Source organism: Grammomys surdaster, unplaced genomic scaffold, assembly GCF_004785775.1.
Source record: "Grammomys surdaster isolate TR1022 unplaced genomic scaffold, NIH_TR_1.0 345, whole genome shotgun sequence".
In the NCBI taxonomy this organism is placed as follows: domain Eukaryota; kingdom Metazoa; phylum Chordata; class Mammalia; order Rodentia; family Muridae; genus Grammomys; species Grammomys surdaster.
In genome coordinates this window covers 1,094,965-1,113,434 of record NW_021604764.1, presented here as the reverse complement: position 1 = coordinate 1,113,434, position 18,470 = coordinate 1,094,965, and the positions used below count along the sequence as shown (strand labels likewise).

General features: G+C 40.5%; 1 protein-coding gene across 1 annotated transcript in view; it reads right to left on the bottom strand.

The window, feature by feature from the left end:
• Positions 1 to 911: 911 nt before the first annotated feature.
• Col1a2 (collagen type I alpha 2 chain) overlaps positions 912 to 18,470 on the bottom strand; it is a 35,689-nt gene continuing 18,130 nt past the window's right edge. The window contains exons 28-52 of the mRNA XM_028779166.1: positions 18,075 to 18,128; positions 17,669 to 17,722; positions 16,675 to 16,719; positions 15,462 to 15,560; positions 14,171 to 14,278; positions 13,460 to 13,513; positions 12,243 to 12,296; positions 11,534 to 11,587; positions 11,389 to 11,442; positions 11,202 to 11,309; positions 10,588 to 10,641; positions 9,704 to 9,757; positions 8,581 to 8,742; positions 7,807 to 7,914; positions 7,020 to 7,127; positions 6,594 to 6,647; positions 6,399 to 6,506; positions 6,221 to 6,274; positions 5,759 to 5,866; positions 5,238 to 5,291; positions 5,007 to 5,114; positions 4,429 to 4,687; positions 3,664 to 3,848; positions 2,750 to 2,992; positions 912 to 1,915 (exon numbers count right to left, since the gene is read on the bottom strand). Of these exons, the coding sequence (XP_028634999.1) occupies positions 1,769 to 1,915; positions 2,750 to 2,992; positions 3,664 to 3,848; positions 4,429 to 4,687; positions 5,007 to 5,114; positions 5,238 to 5,291; positions 5,759 to 5,866; positions 6,221 to 6,274; positions 6,399 to 6,506; positions 6,594 to 6,647; positions 7,020 to 7,127; positions 7,807 to 7,914; positions 8,581 to 8,742; positions 9,704 to 9,757; positions 10,588 to 10,641; positions 11,202 to 11,309; positions 11,389 to 11,442; positions 11,534 to 11,587; positions 12,243 to 12,296; positions 13,460 to 13,513; positions 14,171 to 14,278; positions 15,462 to 15,560; positions 16,675 to 16,719; positions 17,669 to 17,722; positions 18,075 to 18,128 (2,490 nt within the window). The 3' untranslated portion in view covers positions 912 to 1,768. The remainder of the gene's footprint in view (positions 1,916 to 2,749; positions 2,993 to 3,663; positions 3,849 to 4,428; positions 4,688 to 5,006; positions 5,115 to 5,237; positions 5,292 to 5,758; positions 5,867 to 6,220; positions 6,275 to 6,398; positions 6,507 to 6,593; positions 6,648 to 7,019; positions 7,128 to 7,806; positions 7,915 to 8,580; positions 8,743 to 9,703; positions 9,758 to 10,587; positions 10,642 to 11,201; positions 11,310 to 11,388; positions 11,443 to 11,533; positions 11,588 to 12,242; positions 12,297 to 13,459; positions 13,514 to 14,170; positions 14,279 to 15,461; positions 15,561 to 16,674; positions 16,720 to 17,668; positions 17,723 to 18,074; positions 18,129 to 18,470) is intronic.

Sequence of the window (18,470 nt, the reverse complement as noted above, 5' to 3'; positions counted from 1 at the left end):
ACAGGTAGTACAAACACCAGCTCCCTAGGAGAGCTGCACGTGGATCTCCTTGGACGACCCTTGGAGGATGACTGTGTACTTGTACCTTAGCAAGTATCCCAGTACTAGTAGACCTTGCTAACTTTTTTGAGTTACTGTTAAAAATTTCCCCATGTTCAGTCTTTTGCTTTTAAACTAATTGAATCTTCAGATGACTTATAACAGGAGGCAAATATTACAATAACAATTATATTCTGCAACAGGGAATAAGTTCTAAATGAATCTTAACATTTTACTTGACACATTACTACGTTTAAGTGTGTTAAAGATGTCATTGAAAGGTGCAGGGGAGGAAAATGAACTTGATTTGGCAGGTAGGTGTTCTTGGTACTATTATCCACAACTGTCTGTGCTGATTGACAGCACACACATCACCTCATAACAGACATTGTACTCAGTTGCAGAATATTTAAGTGTGTGGCATTTTTACTGACTATTTGAAACTGTTTTAGCTAATAATATTAATTGTGCATAGACCAACTTTCAGCCATAGTTACAAAGTGTTTGATGGATAATGAGGCACAAGTTTCTATGGACCTTTGCTTTTAGAAAACAGAGATCAACAATACCACCTTGCTTTAGGTACCATGCATTCTGAGGAGTCACAGATGCACCACTGTGCAGAACAAAATTTTTCCCTGTGTTATAAGGTTGGAAGCAGAAACCCAGGTACAGAGGTTGAAGGCCACTTAGCTCCAAGGAACATGGCAGAAACTGGAGCTTAGATCTCCTGAGTCCTTCCTCGTTCTGAGCTCTTTCTACTTTTTTTTGTTTGTATAATTTCTTTCCAACGAGGTTCACTCGTTCTAGTGGATGATAGAGATCTTGATTCACATGGCAAAGAACATGGAAGCAAGGAATTTTACTCAATATTTTCTTTTGGAAAACCAAACATGCTTTATTTTATTTTTCACAATTTATTTAAAACATCTCACATATACAAAATAGGTACAATTCAATTTTTCTGCTTGTCCAAGAAACAAGACTTCTAGGGACCACAGGGAAGAAGAAAAATGAGGCTGGCAAAGAAATGAATGCTGAATCTGAAGAGGAGAGAATCTGGGGCAAGTGGTCTGTGTTCCTTTAGTTGGGGATAAGATGAGAAAGAGGATCGCTAGGCCAAATTAAAGATCCTGCACAATGCACATCAATATAGAGAATGGTTTCTTCTGGAATTCTAGCACCGTTCATATTCTTCAAGTATCTGAAATACTACTAATTAGCACCTTTGTGTCACAAGCAAAACAAAACAAGTACCTCAGTTCATGTCTGTCTGGATCAACTCCCATTGGGGTGGTCTACACTCACAGGAAAGTGTCTTGAGGTAGTTCAACCTTTGGAAGTTTGGGTTTTAAACTTCCCTCTGTGGAAGACAGTCAGAAGCCACAAGCGGTGCGAATGTTCATGGGTTTCTTTTTATTTTATTTTTCAATTTTTGTTTGGGTTTTCTTACAAAGGTTGACATTGTCCACAACAGGTGTCAAAGTGTTTAAAAAAAAAACCACAAAAATAACACTGCAAACATTTTGGGGAGGGGCTGAGGGAGGAGACTTAGTTGGATCATATTGCACACTGCTCTGACCAATCTTTCTCTTTTGCCCACAGTTTAAGACGTATGTGCATAGAAGACACGGAAGGATTCAGCTTTCAGTTTTTTTTTTTAAAGGAAGAAATGGCAAAGAGAAAGTTTTTTTCAGGGGTTTTGGTTTTTAATTTAGGTTGAGTTCACTTATTTGAAACAGACGGGGCCAACCTCTACACGGAATTCTTGGTCAGCACCACCGATGTCCAGAGGTGCGATGTCAAGGAATGGCAGGCGAGATGGCTTATTTGTTTTGTATTCAATGATTGTCTTGCCCCATTCGTTTGTCTTTTTCTGTATTAAAAAACAAAACAGGAAGAAGGAGAATGCATAAGACCACATTACAGGTGCATCTGACTTACATCTCAGTGTCAGAGTCTAGGAAAGCCATTTCTTGGCAGGTCCATACTTTTCTGAAGTTAGGTGTCTTTAATTAAGAGGTTCATTGTTGACATACAATGTCAAGGGTGTCTTTCAGGGAATGGTTCTCACTTCGAAACTTGATAAATTTCAAATATGTTTGGATACATATTCTTTTCAAGGTGAGTGTATAGTGTGTGTGTGTGTGTGATATGTGTTTTGTGTATCTTGTGTGTGTGTGATATGTTTGTGTATCCTGTGTGTGTAGTGTGAGTTTCTTGTGTGTGTATGGTGTCTATGCATCTTGTGTGTGCGGCAGTATATGTACAGAGTTGGGTAGGTGTGCAGTAACTTTACATTTAAATTTTTATTCTACTTATAACATATATAAAACATGTTATACACTTTTATACAAGAAACAGTCTACAAAATGAATTTAGGCCATATCCTAAGGTGCAACTGAAGCATTTTAAACCTCAATCAGTTTAAAATTCTGGGTATATGCTAACATCTAGGAACTCTAAATTCTGAGGGGAAGGCAGGGACTTTGTGGGCATAGGAGTCAGCTTGGTGCCCGAGAGATGCATAGAAGGCGGTATCTAATATGAATTCCTGTAGTTATCAGAGAATTGTTGGATGCACTTAAATTGATTTAAAAAAGAAAAGTCAACTAAGTTAGATCTCTCATTCATCTGTTCATTCAATAGTCTAAGCTAGAATTGTTCCCTCATTTCCCAAAGTAAATGTCCCCATTTTCCCATTACTTACAGAGCAGCCATCGACAAGGACACTGTAGGTGAACCTGCTGTTGCCCTCAGCAACAAGTTCGACATCGTTGGAACCTTGCAGAACCACAGCCTTCTTCAAGCTGCCTGTCTCCTCATCCAGGTATGCAATGCTGTTCTTGCAGTGATAGGTGATGTTCTGAGAGGCACGGTTGGCTAGCAGGCGCATGAAAGCGAGCTGAGTTGCCATTTCCTTGGAGGATACCCCTTCTATGTTGTATTCAAACTATGGAGAAGAAGGTGAGAACTCTTAAATAGACGCCTCATACTAAAACTCAAATAAAAAAGTCAAATACATAAAGGAGATATAACGGAGATGGAGTTGGGGCTTAGGAAAAGAATGCTCTTGAAAAGCACTCGATGCACTTGTTAAGGCTTCAGTTGCTTTAAGGATCATAAGATCTACCTGGTGAGGGCAGGGTCATCAAAAAAGAGCATTTGACTCAGTTCTGCATCACTGCGAATGCTCCCTTATTAAAATCTGAGGCTGTGAGATGGAGTCAGACCTCATTCTGTTTTCTGTAATGGACTGGATTCTAGTGTCATTTTGTAACATCAGTGGGAAGGTTTGATTAAAAATTCAGAAAAGCCGCTCACATTCTGAAATACATATGCCTAGCTGGGGGCTATTGGCTGGCTGGTGCACCTTTACATGAAATGACATTAGCTATTTCTCCAATGATTACCCATTAAGTCAAATTTGAGGAGTAACATTGAATTCGATGGACGAGTCCAATCTTTTAATGTGCGATCCAGGATAGAATTGGAATTTGTGAAAGGAGCACTTTCTTTTAATAAGCTCACGAGGGTAAAGGATTAAATCCCAAGTAATTAAAAAGCGAGTGATGCTAAGAAAATCGTATTTAGAAAAATGAGGAACACTTGGAGATTTCATACCTGGCTGCCACCGTTGATCGTCTCTCCTAACCAGATATGCTTGTTGGCCTGGGCGCGGCTGTATGTGTTCTTGGCTGGGGTGTTTACAGGCTGGGCCTGGATGCAGGTTTCACCAGTAGAGAAATCACAGTACACTTTGATGGCATCCATGGTACATCCTTGGTTAGGGTCAATCCAGTAGTAATCTTTTTAGAAAAGAAAATCCAGCTTGTAAGCTTACTGCAAAATGCAGGTTCTAATAATAATAATTTGTCAATAATCTTGATTCCCATAAAAAAAACAATTTTGATGGTGCTGTTATATCACCTATTCCACAGCTAGTGGGAAGGGGGTAACTATTTTTAAGAGGCCCCTTTTCTTCATGAAATATTCAATCAGGGTGTTTAAGTCACCTGAGGAAGGAGAATCAAAACTTAAAAAGCCCACTAAGACAAGAGTGAATTCAAGGCCAGTCTATTGAGACCTGGTCTTCAAACAAAGTGTAAAAACATGGCCTTGGGATAGAACTCTGTGTTAGACATTTGTCTAGGATTTCTAAGGCCTGCTATTTAATTCCTAGTACTGGGAGTAAATGAATAAACAACTCAACAGACTTAAGGGTGGATGTGGGCAGAGGAATAAAATGAGGTTTCATTAACTAGGTATGAGTATTAACAGTGTAGAGTTCTGAGGCTAAAATACACGTTCATTCTAAACATCAATGGACATGGGTTTTGGAAAGGGAGGAAGTATGAAGGACTAGTGTGGTTTGAATGTTGAACCCACCGCTGTTCCACTCTGGGTGGCTGAGTCTTAAGTCCCGGCAAGTGCGGGCAGGGTTCTTTCTAGAGCCTTCAGGAGTGAGAAGGGTCTCAATCTGGTTATTGAGGGATTTCAGAGTTGCATCAACTTCATAGTCCTTGGGTCTGAGTGAAGGCTGTGAGCGAGGCTGGTCAGCCCTGTAGAAGTCTCCTTCAAAACCAAAGTCATAGCCACCTCCGCTGACACCAGGAGGCCCAGGAGGCCCAGCGGGACCAGGGGGACCCTGTGAAATAAGAGTCAGAGAGACAGTTTTAAATTGGCTGATGGTGGGAGAGGCAGTTAGGACAGCAAAGGTTCAGATGTGCTTCATATCAATACACGTTCTAATACGAGAAAAAGGAACAAGCTTATGTAAATAAATTACTTGATCTCAGTCACAAAACAAAAGATTGAAAAAACCCATTCTATATAGCTTGCAAACTTCTAAGAGAGCTACTAAGTGGATCTAGTCCTGTATGCTATCAAAATCTCATCAGTTTAGTCTGAAGGAAGCATTCCTTTGATCAGGGAGGCCCTAAGCCATCCCTCCAAGTCATACTTACAGCAGGACCTTGGCTACCCTGAGAGCCACGAACGCCAGCAGGCCCGACTGGTCCAGGATGTCCAGATCGACCATCTTTGCCAACGGGGCCAGAAGGACCAGCAGGACCCTAAAAAGAAAGGATACCAAGTGCTTATGAATGAGTAAAAACCCACAGGTAGAAGTAGCCTAAGGCTTACTACCAGGATAATTCTTTAGCTCAAGAGAAAAACTTGAATTTTCATTCACTTACCCTGGGGCCAGCAGGACCCACTGGTCCGGGAGCTCCTTGGTCACCATGTAGGCCCTTCAAAGAGAGAACAGAGAAAAATATCAAACTTTTAGAACAGCAAGTCAGTAGATGTTTTTTTTTTCTTCCCAAATTGAATGGAAAACTTTCATTTCAATGGACTCTAGATTGAGAAAATTGAGAATGTAAAGTGGGCTCTTTTCTTCCATTATATCTATTATGCTCAATTATTTTTTTCACAAGCTATTTGAACAGTGCAATATTAGTCATCCCTCTAATTATATTTATTTTAAGTGGGGTTGAAGGACACTGTTGCCAGGAGATGCTAATACATGGATGTTTCTGGCTCCTTTAACCCTTACCTCTTTGTGTTAGACTACGAAATCGGATCCTCTCTGAGAGAGGTGGGGAATTGGCATGAATCGAGAAGGTAGGCTGTGTTACACAGTAACAGTGGGCATCTGAGGAGGGCCCTGAAGGTCATTCAGGTTAGAACTCATGCAAGATGGTGACTTTTTGCTTACAGCAAGACCAGGAAGACCCTGCAATCCATTGTGTCCTTTTAAGCCAGGAAGACCTCTGGGTCCTTTGTCACCAGGTTCTCCCTTGTCACCTCGGATACCTTGAGGACCCTGTAAAGAAAGAGAAAGAGATGGGTTTCTATTTTTTGAAAACAATATCATTTATTTGTCTTTGAAAGGTATTTAATCTATTTACAAAGAAAACTTGAGACATGCAAAGGTCTAACTGGGCTGCCATGTTCTTCGGTTATCTCCTGTAACTGACCAGTGCAGAAAAGGGCTACCTCCTTCTGACTAACCAATACAAGCAAGCAGAATAGACTTAAAACCAATGACGTCATATGAATCATTTCTCACCATGGACTCAAGTATCAAAGTCTAACCTCTGTACTGTCTATTGTTTAAGTAGGTGGTTTAGAATTATTCTTCTGAATTCTTAAATGTTACTCATCACCATGTACGTACACTAGGACCTCTCGGACCAACAGCACCAACAGGACCAACAGAACCAGCAGGACCCTGTGAATTAGAAAAGAAAAACAGAACTCATCAGCCAGGTTCGAAGTCATCCTCTTAATGGCTCCAGTGCTCAAATGTTAGGCCACAGTAAAGTCCACATGGGTGACAACATTTACATACTTACAGGTTCACCACGGTTTCCATGTTTCCCAGCAGGACCCACAGAACCATGAGGGCCAGGAGCACCTGCAGCACCAGTGGGACCAATGCTGCCAGGGTAACCACGCTCTCCCTATCAGAGGCAAAAGTGAAGTTTAGCATTAATCTGTAGGTATTTTGATCACTTTTAAATCAAAGAAAGATGAAAAAGTGTACAGACCTTTGGTCCAGGTTGTCCATCACGACCTGGGGGACCATCACTGCCAGGGTTACCCTATGAGAATACCATGCAAATTAAAATGCTTTGCTGAGGTTCTGTGATTCATTAGCCTCGCTGCCCCTGCTACTCTGCCTTCATTATTCCCAGTGTTCAGACAGTTAAAAAAAAAGGGAGAAGCAAGAACCTCCTAATTTAAATTTTTAGAAGTATTTTAAACATTGGAGCCCTAATTTACAGTCTGCCAATTAAAGACCATTTTCAAACCCAAGCAATCCTCATAGTTTTACTGCAAAGAAAGATCATTACATGGAGAAGTAGATTATCTAGTTTAGAAACTCAGGGTGTGAAACTTCATTTCAACACTAGAAGTTGACACACAATGAAATCTTGCTTGGTTTTATTTTACAAACCAAGAATTGTACTCACATCACGGCCAGCTTCACCAGGGGCACCATTAACTCCAGGGCTGCCCACAGCACCAGGGGGACCACGGGCCCCAGGAGGGCCTGCAATGCCCAGAGGACCAGGTTCACCCTAAAGTGACAGAGAAGATAAAATAACATCATTATCATAAGACAGAATGCTGATCTCACCTGCTTATATCAACTCTCAGAAAATTCTAGTTAAAAGAGAAGGTAAGTCAAATGTAGATGGGTCACATTATGGTAGGAATCACTGCTTCTATCAGCCTGACTCTGTCTCCCCTACACGCAGAGGCTTAGTTTTGTGGATGTGGTTACGTATGGGGCTAGGAGGAAAGTCTGATGGCGTCCAATGCACTACAAATACAATTAATTCATAAAGTTGATAGTTTCTGGATAAAAGATGGTTTCAAGCTGCTGTCGTGTAAAGGGTTAAATGAAATGATTCATGAATTTTCCATCAACAGTCCCATTCTTCCTGCGGAATAAATGATGCCAGGATTTCACATCACAGAGAAGTAAATGCAATTAGGGCTTATATCATTCTTAAGCATGTAGAAAGAACAAAAATTATTCTGCATAATGTTGGGCTGTGTCTTTATAGTGCGTGTCTAAGTAAGGTAGTATTAAAGCTTCCGAGATAGGTGACATGTAATCTGTATAAAGAAAATGCTGTGAATAAAAAAAAAATCTTAAGTGGAGTTATTCAGTGATCAATCTGTCACATTTGAAGTGGCAGCTTTTAAAATCTTTTATTATGCTAATGAGAATTAGAATGGCGTCAAACTCACCAGAGCACCAGCAATACCTGGCAGACCACGTTCACCTCTGGAGCCAGGGAGACCCAGAATACCGGGAGCACCAAGAAGACCCTGAGGACCTGCGGTACCAGGGGGTCCCTAGGTGAGAGAAAACAATACTGATTATTACTGGTAAGACCCTATCTCATAATATAGATTAGCCCAAGGATTGTGACAATGAGGAGTCCTGGGTTTAGGAACAGGCTAGTGACTTCTAATTGGTGGGACACATCCTTGAATGTCTTATTTCTGAGGATGACAGTAAATTTACATTTTGCTATGCATATATGTACTTGAGATTAATAGAGCCATTGGGGGTGTGGATTTAATTTTTATAGGCTCTATGGAGGGAAGAAAATTTTTGACCTTGACTTCAAAGGTCTAACATGGGCACTTTGCAGAACTACAGTTAACTCTGAACCAGGAATGTTTAAGGAATCAGAAGCTTATGAAGCTTGATTCAAATACAGAAGGCTAGCCACAGCTGGAGGATTCTGTGCTAATTCGTAGGTTTCCCGAGAGCAGAGAGGGCTGCAGCAGTGAGGCTGCATTTCCTCATCCTCTGTCATTCTTATTATGTGATTTTTGTGCATCTGCTACCGTCACAACACCTTATTGTGTGTTGGACAGATTTCTTGGCTCAACCTAGCTCAACTCGAGAGCCTGCATTACTCACTAATAGAGATATACCACTTGAGGATTTGTAAAGGGGCTTTATTCTAACTCAACATAAGTATTGAGAGAAAGGAGTTTGAAATCACTTACTGCGGTACCAGGTTCTCCAGAGGGACCCTTTTCACCAGCAAATCCAGGGGGGCCAGATGCACCTGTTTCTCCAGTTCGGCCAACTGGACCTTGGTCACCACGGGGACCACGAATCCCCTCTTTACCAGCAGCACCAGGGGGACCAGGGGGACCAGTAATACCCTGAGATCAAATGTGAACAAATGGTCATTTGTTTTCTGTTAGTTGTTACAGACCCAGAGGGAGCTGCCCTGCCCCTAGATACTAGGATTTGAACAGTGTCACCCTGAAAAATAATATCCCATCTATTTTTGAAACTTTTAAAATTGTCATTCCTGCCTGTAACACAGCTGATTGATGAGGCAGAATCAGTGGTAAATTTTAGTGGTAGCAAGACATAAGGCAAGACATGTTATATCACTGGTACCCTGGCATATTGGGATCAGAACCAGGAAATTAAGTCTGCTGGTTAACTCTTAGTTGAAGGGGACTTTGGATTCTTGCAGACTCTGCCCATTTCTTCTTAAGCAGAGCCAGCCCTGAGATTCTGTTCATAACTGAGGAGCTCATGTGATCCTGACTAGGTTTAATTAAATGCCTACTAGGAATGAAGATTTTTCTGTTATGAATCTGTAAAAGATTCCAAGAAATCAACATCTTTGCTATTTCTTTCCCCTTGAAACTCCAACTGGAATGAATACTTAATCCTTGATAATTAATTAAATTCTCTTGAGTCCTGACAGGAGGGTCTGAATGAGAATTAAGTTAGAGACCACACTACCTTTAAATTCAGGAACAATTATAGCTTTAGAATGGAGGCGGAACGTTAGCTATAAAGGGTGATTAGGCAGAGAAACATCAGATAGGTGACCAAAGTTCCTGTTTCATTTTTCTTTGTAAAAAGAGATTGTGCATTCCAAAGGGGGCTGGTCTTTACATGAATAACAGTACTTCAACTGATATTTTAAAATATAATTTGTAATGATTTCATCTTAATCATTCATCGAAGATAATTTTTAAATCGGGACAGTACTAGCAAATATTAATAATTTATCTTCATAGATATTTTCTCCCCTAATTTCCTACCAGAGGCCTGGTCTTCTGGTAAGTGTAGATGGAGATATATTGGGTAGGGTGTACTCACACTGGGTCCGGGGGGACCAGTCCGTCCGGCAGCACCAGGGAAGCCAGTCATACCCTAAGAACCAAGCATATTTAAACTCAGTCAACTCTAGGAATTAGGATAAGATAAGATGTTTTCCCCTTGGAAAATTATCATGGGACTAAAGATGGACCACAGAAGGGATAGCGCTCAGCTTAAGGTAGGGGAGCAATTAACTAGAGTCCTGAAGGCTCTAGTCTATACATCTTATCAGGATGCTACTAGATGTAATGCCTGCATTTTACACTAAGGTTGTTGGTACTTTCTGAAATGCTAGCAAGTTATCTGATGGTGAGATGGGAGGATATAAGATATGTTCATCAGGATATGTGAATGTTTGTTGACCACTTAGCTGGGTGAGAGGGAGGGTACACTAGAAAAAGGAGTGTTGTTTATAGAAGGAAGTATAAAGTTGAACAAGAGTACTAAGTACTGCCTAAGGAGGGAAAACATTAGAGGGGTTCATTCCTGGGGATCACCGGGTCTCTAGGGAGTTGGGGTGAAAACCTGGGATGAGAAGGAGACTTGGTCAGTCAGTAGAGGTGAGACATTAACAAAAGGATATGAGGTACAAGAGAAATCCTTGTTCTATTTCCCAATTCAATTGCCTGAGTTTGACCTTGCTTATTCCCTAGTAAGGCAGTAGCAACCTCTGCTGCCCTGAGTTGCTGCTGAGATTGCATTAATGTCCATGTAGCTGACTTTAAGCTCAGTATCGGTGAATTTCATAATTTTTCTGATTAGATTCAAATGAACAGGACTCTCAAACCCCTCCTTTTCACAGTTCAAATTTACCAGAATTCTAAAATGGTCAAACTGTAACTAGTATGCAAACTAAGAAAGAAAAGTCAATTGTAAATACTCACAGGGGGCCCTCCATCACCACGACTTCCAGCAGGACCAGGTGGGCCATTAGGACCCTAAATGCAAGCAAAAAGGGTGGCTTCAAATCACAAAACAAGTAACTCTTACAAATGCCATGCTTGCTTCCCCATGGCTCATTCTCACCTATCTCCTCTACCCTTGAAGAAAATTTAGAAATGAAACACAGTTATCCACGTCAAATGAAATAAATGTTCTGTTCCAACTAGTAACACCCCATGGATTACTGAAGAATGAAAACAAGATATTTAGAAAACTTCTACATGGTGTTTAAACATGAATTCTTAAAAAAAAAAATGTCTTAGAGGGTGTGGTGGCTCAGGCCTTTAATCCCAGCACTTGGGAGGCAGAGGCAGGCAGATCTCTAAGTTTGAGGCCATCCTGGTCTACAGAGTGAGTTCCAGGAGAGCTAGGGCTACACAGAGAAATACTGTGTGGAAAACCACCATATGTATATAATGTATATGTATATATGTGTATGTATGTGCCTGCATGTAATCTTTTATCTGGAATGCTTAATAGACAGTAGGCACTTAATGGGCACATACTGGATTATAAAAATGCTTGAGTATGTTGGTCAACAGTGTTTTCAACTTACAGATGGGCCAGCAGCTCCAACAGGTCCAGTTGGACCAACGATGCCATTTTCACCCTTAGGCCCTTTGGTTCCCTTTTCTCCTTTAGCACCAGGTTGGCCAGCAGCACCCTGTTGGAAGGAACAGCAGTGAGCACTGGCCTTCTGACTCTCTGTGACATCAGATTAATCTTTCTTATGTGATACTCACAGCGGGACCAGCAAATCCATTGGGGCCAGCAGGACCAACTTCACCACGTTCACCCTAGGTGGGAGATAAAGACGTCATATTCACAGTTTCTCAGATGTCTGCAAACCATGAAATATGAATATCCAAATATCTGGTTTCTACTTACAGGGCTACCTCGAGGACCAGCTGGACCAGAAGGACCAGCAGAGCCAGCTTCACCCTGTAATGGCACCAAAGACCAGTGATGAGTGGCCTAATGTACCTCACATGGAGAAGAGCAGCAGAAGAGGGCTGTTTTCACATTTTGCAGCTACCTTGGAAGAGACTAATGGACATTTCAGAGAATAAAATGAGTTGAATTCTTCCTCTACTTAAGGCTGGCTTCATTTTAAAAGGTGGAGTGGTATTGGCTTTTTACTTGCAGAAACACTATGAATCAGTCCCCATAATACCAGAAGAAGGACATTTTAATTTTTAGATGGATGCAGGGCTGATCTATTTGCTCCAATCTTTGCAATACAATAAATAAGGTCTGTTTTAAATGGACTGTTCGATGTGAAATGGGCACGCTATGTATTTTATTGATTTTTCTTCCTTTTTACAATTGAAGGCTTTGAGAAGGCTTAGTGCATTAGGATATTGTGAATGGGCAACAGGGAAAGTCTTTAAAACAGATGATAGGGATTAAGGTATAGAGCAGACAGCTGGCACAGCTAATTTTTTTTTTAAATAAGCGGGCTTTAGACCCAGCCGTAAAATGAATTGCCGAGGCTCTTTGGGACTAGGGTGAACAGGGAATTTTACATAGTGCTATCAGCTCAGAGAGTTACAACTCAGTGAAAAATGTATACAACTCATTTCAGATGCATACTTACCCGGTCACCTGAGGCTCCAGCAGGACCAGGGGCACCTATAGCACCAGGAGCACCCTAGGACCCAAAAGGAAATAGGTCTCACTGAAAACAATACACAATATTCTAATTGAACTCTGTCCTCCTGCTCAGGACACCTGTATTACGCATTGTGGGATGACATCAAGACATTTCCCTAGGGCCAGCAAGATGATTCAGCAGGTAAAGGTGCTAAGCCTGCTAACCTACAGCTAAGCCTGTTGACCCAAGTTTGATCCATTGGACCCATATGGGATCCATAGAAGGAGAGAAGCAACACTCATCACCTGTCCTTTGACCTCCTCGTTTAGTCATGGTACAGGCACATCTCCACTCAATGGGGGCAAGCAAATGAGAGAGAGAGAGAGAGAGAGAGAGAGAGAGAGAGAGCGAGCGCGCACACACACACACACACACACACACACACACACACACTTGTAACAATAAAATCCATGTTGGTACTTGTTATCAAGATTCTCATAAGTCAGTTCAGAAAGAAAGAACTGAGTTCTGGAAATGAGAAAAGGCCAGAGCAGGAGACAGATTTCGGTGATCTTTACTCCTTCACTCTTGTAAGATTCCCTGGAGGGAAGCAAATGCATAGCCTTATTTGGAACTGTGAGGATGTGGTGACTCAAGGTAAAGAATACCAGGAATGTGCTACAGTGAGTTATCAGCTTGGAGGGAGAGGTGACAGAGCAGACCAAGGAAATGCCAGAGCAATGGTGGCTCAGGAAGATAATTAGACTTCCTTGGGGGTCATCTGTGACATGTAAGGTAGCCACAGCTAATCTCAGAGGCTGCCTTTAGACCAGATCCTGGGGTGGACAAATGAATGGTAGAACATTGGTGGGAGCTGTGGCTTTCTGAAACGAGAGAACTGTTTTTCTAAAAGCTCTGTTATCAATGAGTGGCCTTCAAAACCTGGAGCTTTTGGTGTGCAGCTTAGTGGTGCCATACTTAGTACCAAAGAAGGTAGACAAAGTCAAGATGTAATTTTCAAAGGTATGTCATGCTTCCATTTTCTTTTGGAGCGTGTGGAATGGTATTGTTTGTGATCTAGGAATAACGGATAGCAATTTTACTCAAATTGAATTCCTTTGTAGGTCTCCTTTGTAAATTTGCCGAATTTAGATGGAATAAGATTTTAAAAAAGAATCTAAGAACAAGCAAACAAACATTAAGAACAAGATTCTACTCACACGAGCACCATCTCTACCAGGGTTGCCAATTTCACCTCTGAGACCAGTTTCACCCTGTAAGTGCAAAACAAGAGTCATATTTTGCTTTCCAGCTAAACTTCTGAGTAGAAATGAACTGCAAAGTGCTTTGACAAGGATTTCTATAATGCTGGCCACCTTTTAAGTATTTCAGTGTTTTTCAATTTCCCACCACTTTATAGGATGTTGAATGAGGAAAAACAGTAGGAAACTCATCTTCTCTGGCCCCTTTCAGATGATTACCGAATACTAAAAAAATAAACATCCCTCTGATTCATCATGAAGCAAGTTTCAGATTGATGAGGTTGGAATCACAAGATAACATGGTGATGGGCGGTGGCGCCTGGTCACTCTCACAACATAATGAATGCCATAGCACGGTTGACAGCTGTTCGATATAGCTTCTTCCATTAATTAGGGCAGGATGAGGCATTATTGTTAGTGGCATTAAAATGAGCCCCATGTATTACTCAACACCATCTGCTTGCATGAAATTCTGTGGTAGCAAGGAATTTTGCCAGATTAGTGAGTTTAGACATGCGTAGGTGCTGAGTGGCAGAGGGAGGTGCACATAGATGTCAAAATGCTACCAGACCGCCTGCTAAGGACTCTAAACAACTGTGCATCCTTGCACAGACTTCTTGCCATGGAGCTCATGGGTGTTATGTATCAATGCCCATCACTGAGTGATACCTTTTCTCCTTTGCCTCCAGGTATGCCAGCAGCACCCCTCTCTCCTGGAAGCCCACCAGGACCAGAGGCACCAGCAGTGCCTGGAGCGCCGACAGCACCAGCTTCACCCTAGAATGAAAACCATGTGAAATCAATTATTTCAGTAACAAAAGAAGAAAGCCAAGACTGAAACTTTTGAGGAATTCCAATTTAAACATTTAATAGATGGCATTCTTGGCGGCATAGAGACACAAAAGAGTATCATTGAGAGGCGGAAAGATGTAATGGGGGACCTGCTATTAATGACACGATGGCTAAAGAGAAGAGGGCAGAGAGTGAGTGGCTGCTATTATTCTACAACCTGCATCTTGTCCTCTTAAGGAAGACAAGCACGGACAAGAAGAAAGTGGGACAATGGAAAGGAGAGATTGAAAAATGTTTGCCTACAAACCTTTTCAATGATAAGTCTCTTAGCCCAGGCAAGTGACATAGAAAGAGACCTCATCAACTTGGGAGATGATTGTCTCCATAAAAGTGGAGAATGTAGCTTCCATTTTTATATTAAGCCCCACAATTCTCTACATGGAAAACCCATTGGCTAGCCACTGAGATGAATAGATCCCTTTAAAAGCCCATTGAAAGTCATCATATTTCTGTCTTCTTTTCTCTCTTACATTGTTTTCATTCCTCCCTCTAATACCTTCCACATAATGAAATATCTTTTTGAATCTAGTCTTTACATTTGTTCCCCTTGAAGGCCAGAATTGGAAGTCATATAAGTTGCTTGATTTTCAGCGATGTGCAATCTTATCTTTTTTTTTTTTTAAAAAAGAAACAAAACAAAACAAAACAAAAACCTAAACTAGAACTCTACCTTGAAACACAAACTTTTAGACTTGTACCTTTGGGGTAAATGTAGGGTTTAGTTAATTTAAATCATTATAAATTCTACTATTAAAATCTAGACTACTTTTAGAAATTTGACTGTATGGGGTTGGATGTTGGTAGAATAAAACCTACTTTCTAGAAATGTAAGGGTAGTTCTAGATTTCAACAAAAGCATGAACAGTGCAGTCAGAAAAAGGCCAAACCATACTAATTTATTCTTGGGCTCTAGACAAAGATTATTCTCCTTCTTCAAGTTACCTTTTGGAATAATTGTAGTCACAGGAATCACAGTTTATAACTGAGGTAGAAATTATAACACAATTGGAAATAAATAAAAACTTTCAAAAATGGTCATTCTTTTATTGGATTTATTTATTCTGTAGCACATGGGCTCGTTCCATCGATCTATAAATAATAGTTTTACCTTATTTCCATCAGGCCCTGGGGCTCCTGAGGGACCTCTGCTTCCAATAGGACCAGAAGGGCCAGCAGCTCCACTCTCACCTGGGGGACCACGTTCTCCCTATAAGGCAGCAGTTAGAAGTCACTCAGACACCGTTTGACACAGCCTTACTTGCTTATAGTTCTAGATTGAGTTCTATCACAGTTCAGCATCACCTCTCATTTTCCTCCTGGTGTACTGGAGGGAAGGCCTGAGATAACTACTAAGATATCATACGCTTCTAATGTGCTGGGACAGCGATGACACAATTTGTTGCTCTGGAAACACTATACTCCACCTTTGGAATCCATTTACTTTTAAGGGGATGGTCTTTTCTGTGCTACATTCACAGGCAAAGTCAAACACCAGATACGCTTAGTAGTCAAAGGGTAGATGATGGAGTTTCAGTTGAATAGCTATGTCATGATAGGATAGGATTATATTGTCACATCATTGCTATCTTTACAATCTCATGTAGTAATGATGAAAGAGGATATTCGCCAGCGGTTTTATGTATGTGTGTGTGTGTGTGTGTGTATCTGTGTGTGTATTCATTTGTGTCTGTTTAGCTGAGTGCCTACTTACATCTAAACCTCACCACAACATTAGATTTTATGGCTTAGAGTATTTATATCATAGTTCCACATTGCAATTATATCAAAGGGCCTTGCTCTTTGTTCTATGGCACGATTGGTTTCTGAAATTAACCTCTGGCTTCCTTGGTATGTGGTAACTAACAACATAATGGAACGTCGATTTTTCAAAAAAAAAAAAAAAACCACCCTAGTCTTTCTAGATATGCTAATGCACATAGACAAAAAGTAGTTATTCCTTGATATAACTAGAATTATGATTTTAGCTTTAGATTCTCAATAGAAACACATTCTATACATATTCACCTTAGATATCAGATATTAATTTACTTGGCTCAAAGCCAGCATCTACAATAAGTACATCACATTTGTTTCTGTAAATTATTTACTATAACAATACATTTGTTCATTTATGTTTCTTGTAACCATAAGGTTATTGAAAAGGAAATATGAGCAACTAACCAGACATTTTTACTATTAACTTAGAAACCCGATGATGTCTATGGAAGAGGTTAGGAACTATTTTTAAGGAGGTGTGAGGGGCAAGCATTCCTTTTAAAAACATGTCACGTATTAGTGAAATTTAACTAGGTGGCACTTACTCTTGGACCAGCAGGCCCAGGGAGACCGAATTCACCAGGAAGACCCTAGGTAAAAACACAACAATAAACAAATCATGGCATCTATGTGTAGTCCCTAGAGTTACTTGTGCTTAAAGTATCGAAAACATTCTGATTTAGAAAATGAAGCTGTCTGGGCTCTACTCACATAAGTGCTTTGATATACAGGGTAGAATGTACAACAAAACCTTTGGCTTTATAGAAAGATTAAAAAAGAGACTACAGCTGCTATCAAAGAAGTGTCTGTGCTAGACCCGGTATCAGAAAATCAGCCATTATTTAGCTTACTATCTTTTATAAAACTGACAAAGCAGCCTATCTTCTCTGATAATGTGATGAGGGCTCCAAACACAACAAGGCCTTGCACATCTTAGCTATATAACCACTGTCTTCTTAATAGAAATTATCATATCCTGTACATTACCTAGTTAATTGTATACCCATGTGTATCTCTTTTATTACTGACCAGCTGTCTCTTTAATGTGGCCCACTGTTGACAAAGGAGACGGGGCTACAGAATGTAACTAAATTGAGGCGCATTCATCACAATTAGAGAAAATGACTCAGAACTCAGACTCTGATTGTGGATAGCAGTGTCACGTCTGAATGCCAAGAAAAACATTAAAAGCAATTTTTTTTCAGGCTCTGGCTTGATTGAAAATCGGTGCATTTACGTTTTCACTATGGAGAAGGAAATAATTTGTATTTTAATATAGCAAAGAACAAAACAAAAAGTAAGGCTATTACATGAAACAGTCAATAGGTTTTGCTTTCTATTGTGATGTTTCAGTCAATCCACAAAATAAGGCAATTTGAACAAAATATAAATAAGATGTTTCATTATTTTGTTCAATACCAACAAGGTAGACTGCTATCATTAGTGTGTGAGATATGACATTTTTGTATTGTAATTACATGACAGTGGGGCATTTATAAAGAAGGAAATTATTAGATTTAGCTAGGTCATCCTACTCACCCTTTCTCCTGGCTTGCCAACTTCTCCAGTGGCACCTGAGGGACCAGGAAGCCCCTACATGAAAAGACAGGAAAATTTCAATCTTATGGCAGTATTCAGGGGAGCTGCTAATAATTGGAGCATACAGAAGGAATAGCATCATGAACATTGTTATGTGTTATTAAGTAACTCCGAAAAAGGCTGCTTTGGATAAGTGGGCCTTCTGCTTAAGTTCTGAAGCCATATTTTGAGTGGTAGTGGTACTGCTGCTGGGGGTTCTAGTGGTACTGGAGGTACTAGGGATACTCATAGTACTGGGGGAACTGGTGGTATGGGTGCTGCTGGTGGTGCTAGTGTTACTGTTGGTGTTACAGTGAATTGGATAGGAACAGTGTAGTGAAAGAGTCTCACATGCTTGTTGACTCACCTGGAAGCCTGGAGGACCAGCAGGGCCTTGTTCACCTTTGCCGCCTTGAACACCCTGAAAGGGACAGAAGCGGTAGCAATAGATGTTGACATCATGAAATCATGTGTTGGTGTTGACACTAAAGCCGAACTTGTGAATCCAGTTTCGTGAAGGAAAAACTAGCTATTTGTCTAGGCATTTAAGCCAAACTATAAGGAGTACATTTTTTAAATCAAAGTATTTCTGTTACATTGTTAGTTACTGTATATGTAGGAATCCAGAGGTTAGTTTAAAAAACAAACAAAAACAAACAAACAAATAAACAAACAATAATTCCGTAAGAGAAAGTGAGATAGCATCAATGCCAGTGACAGAGACACCATTGATATCAATTAGCTGCCATAACTATGGAAAGAT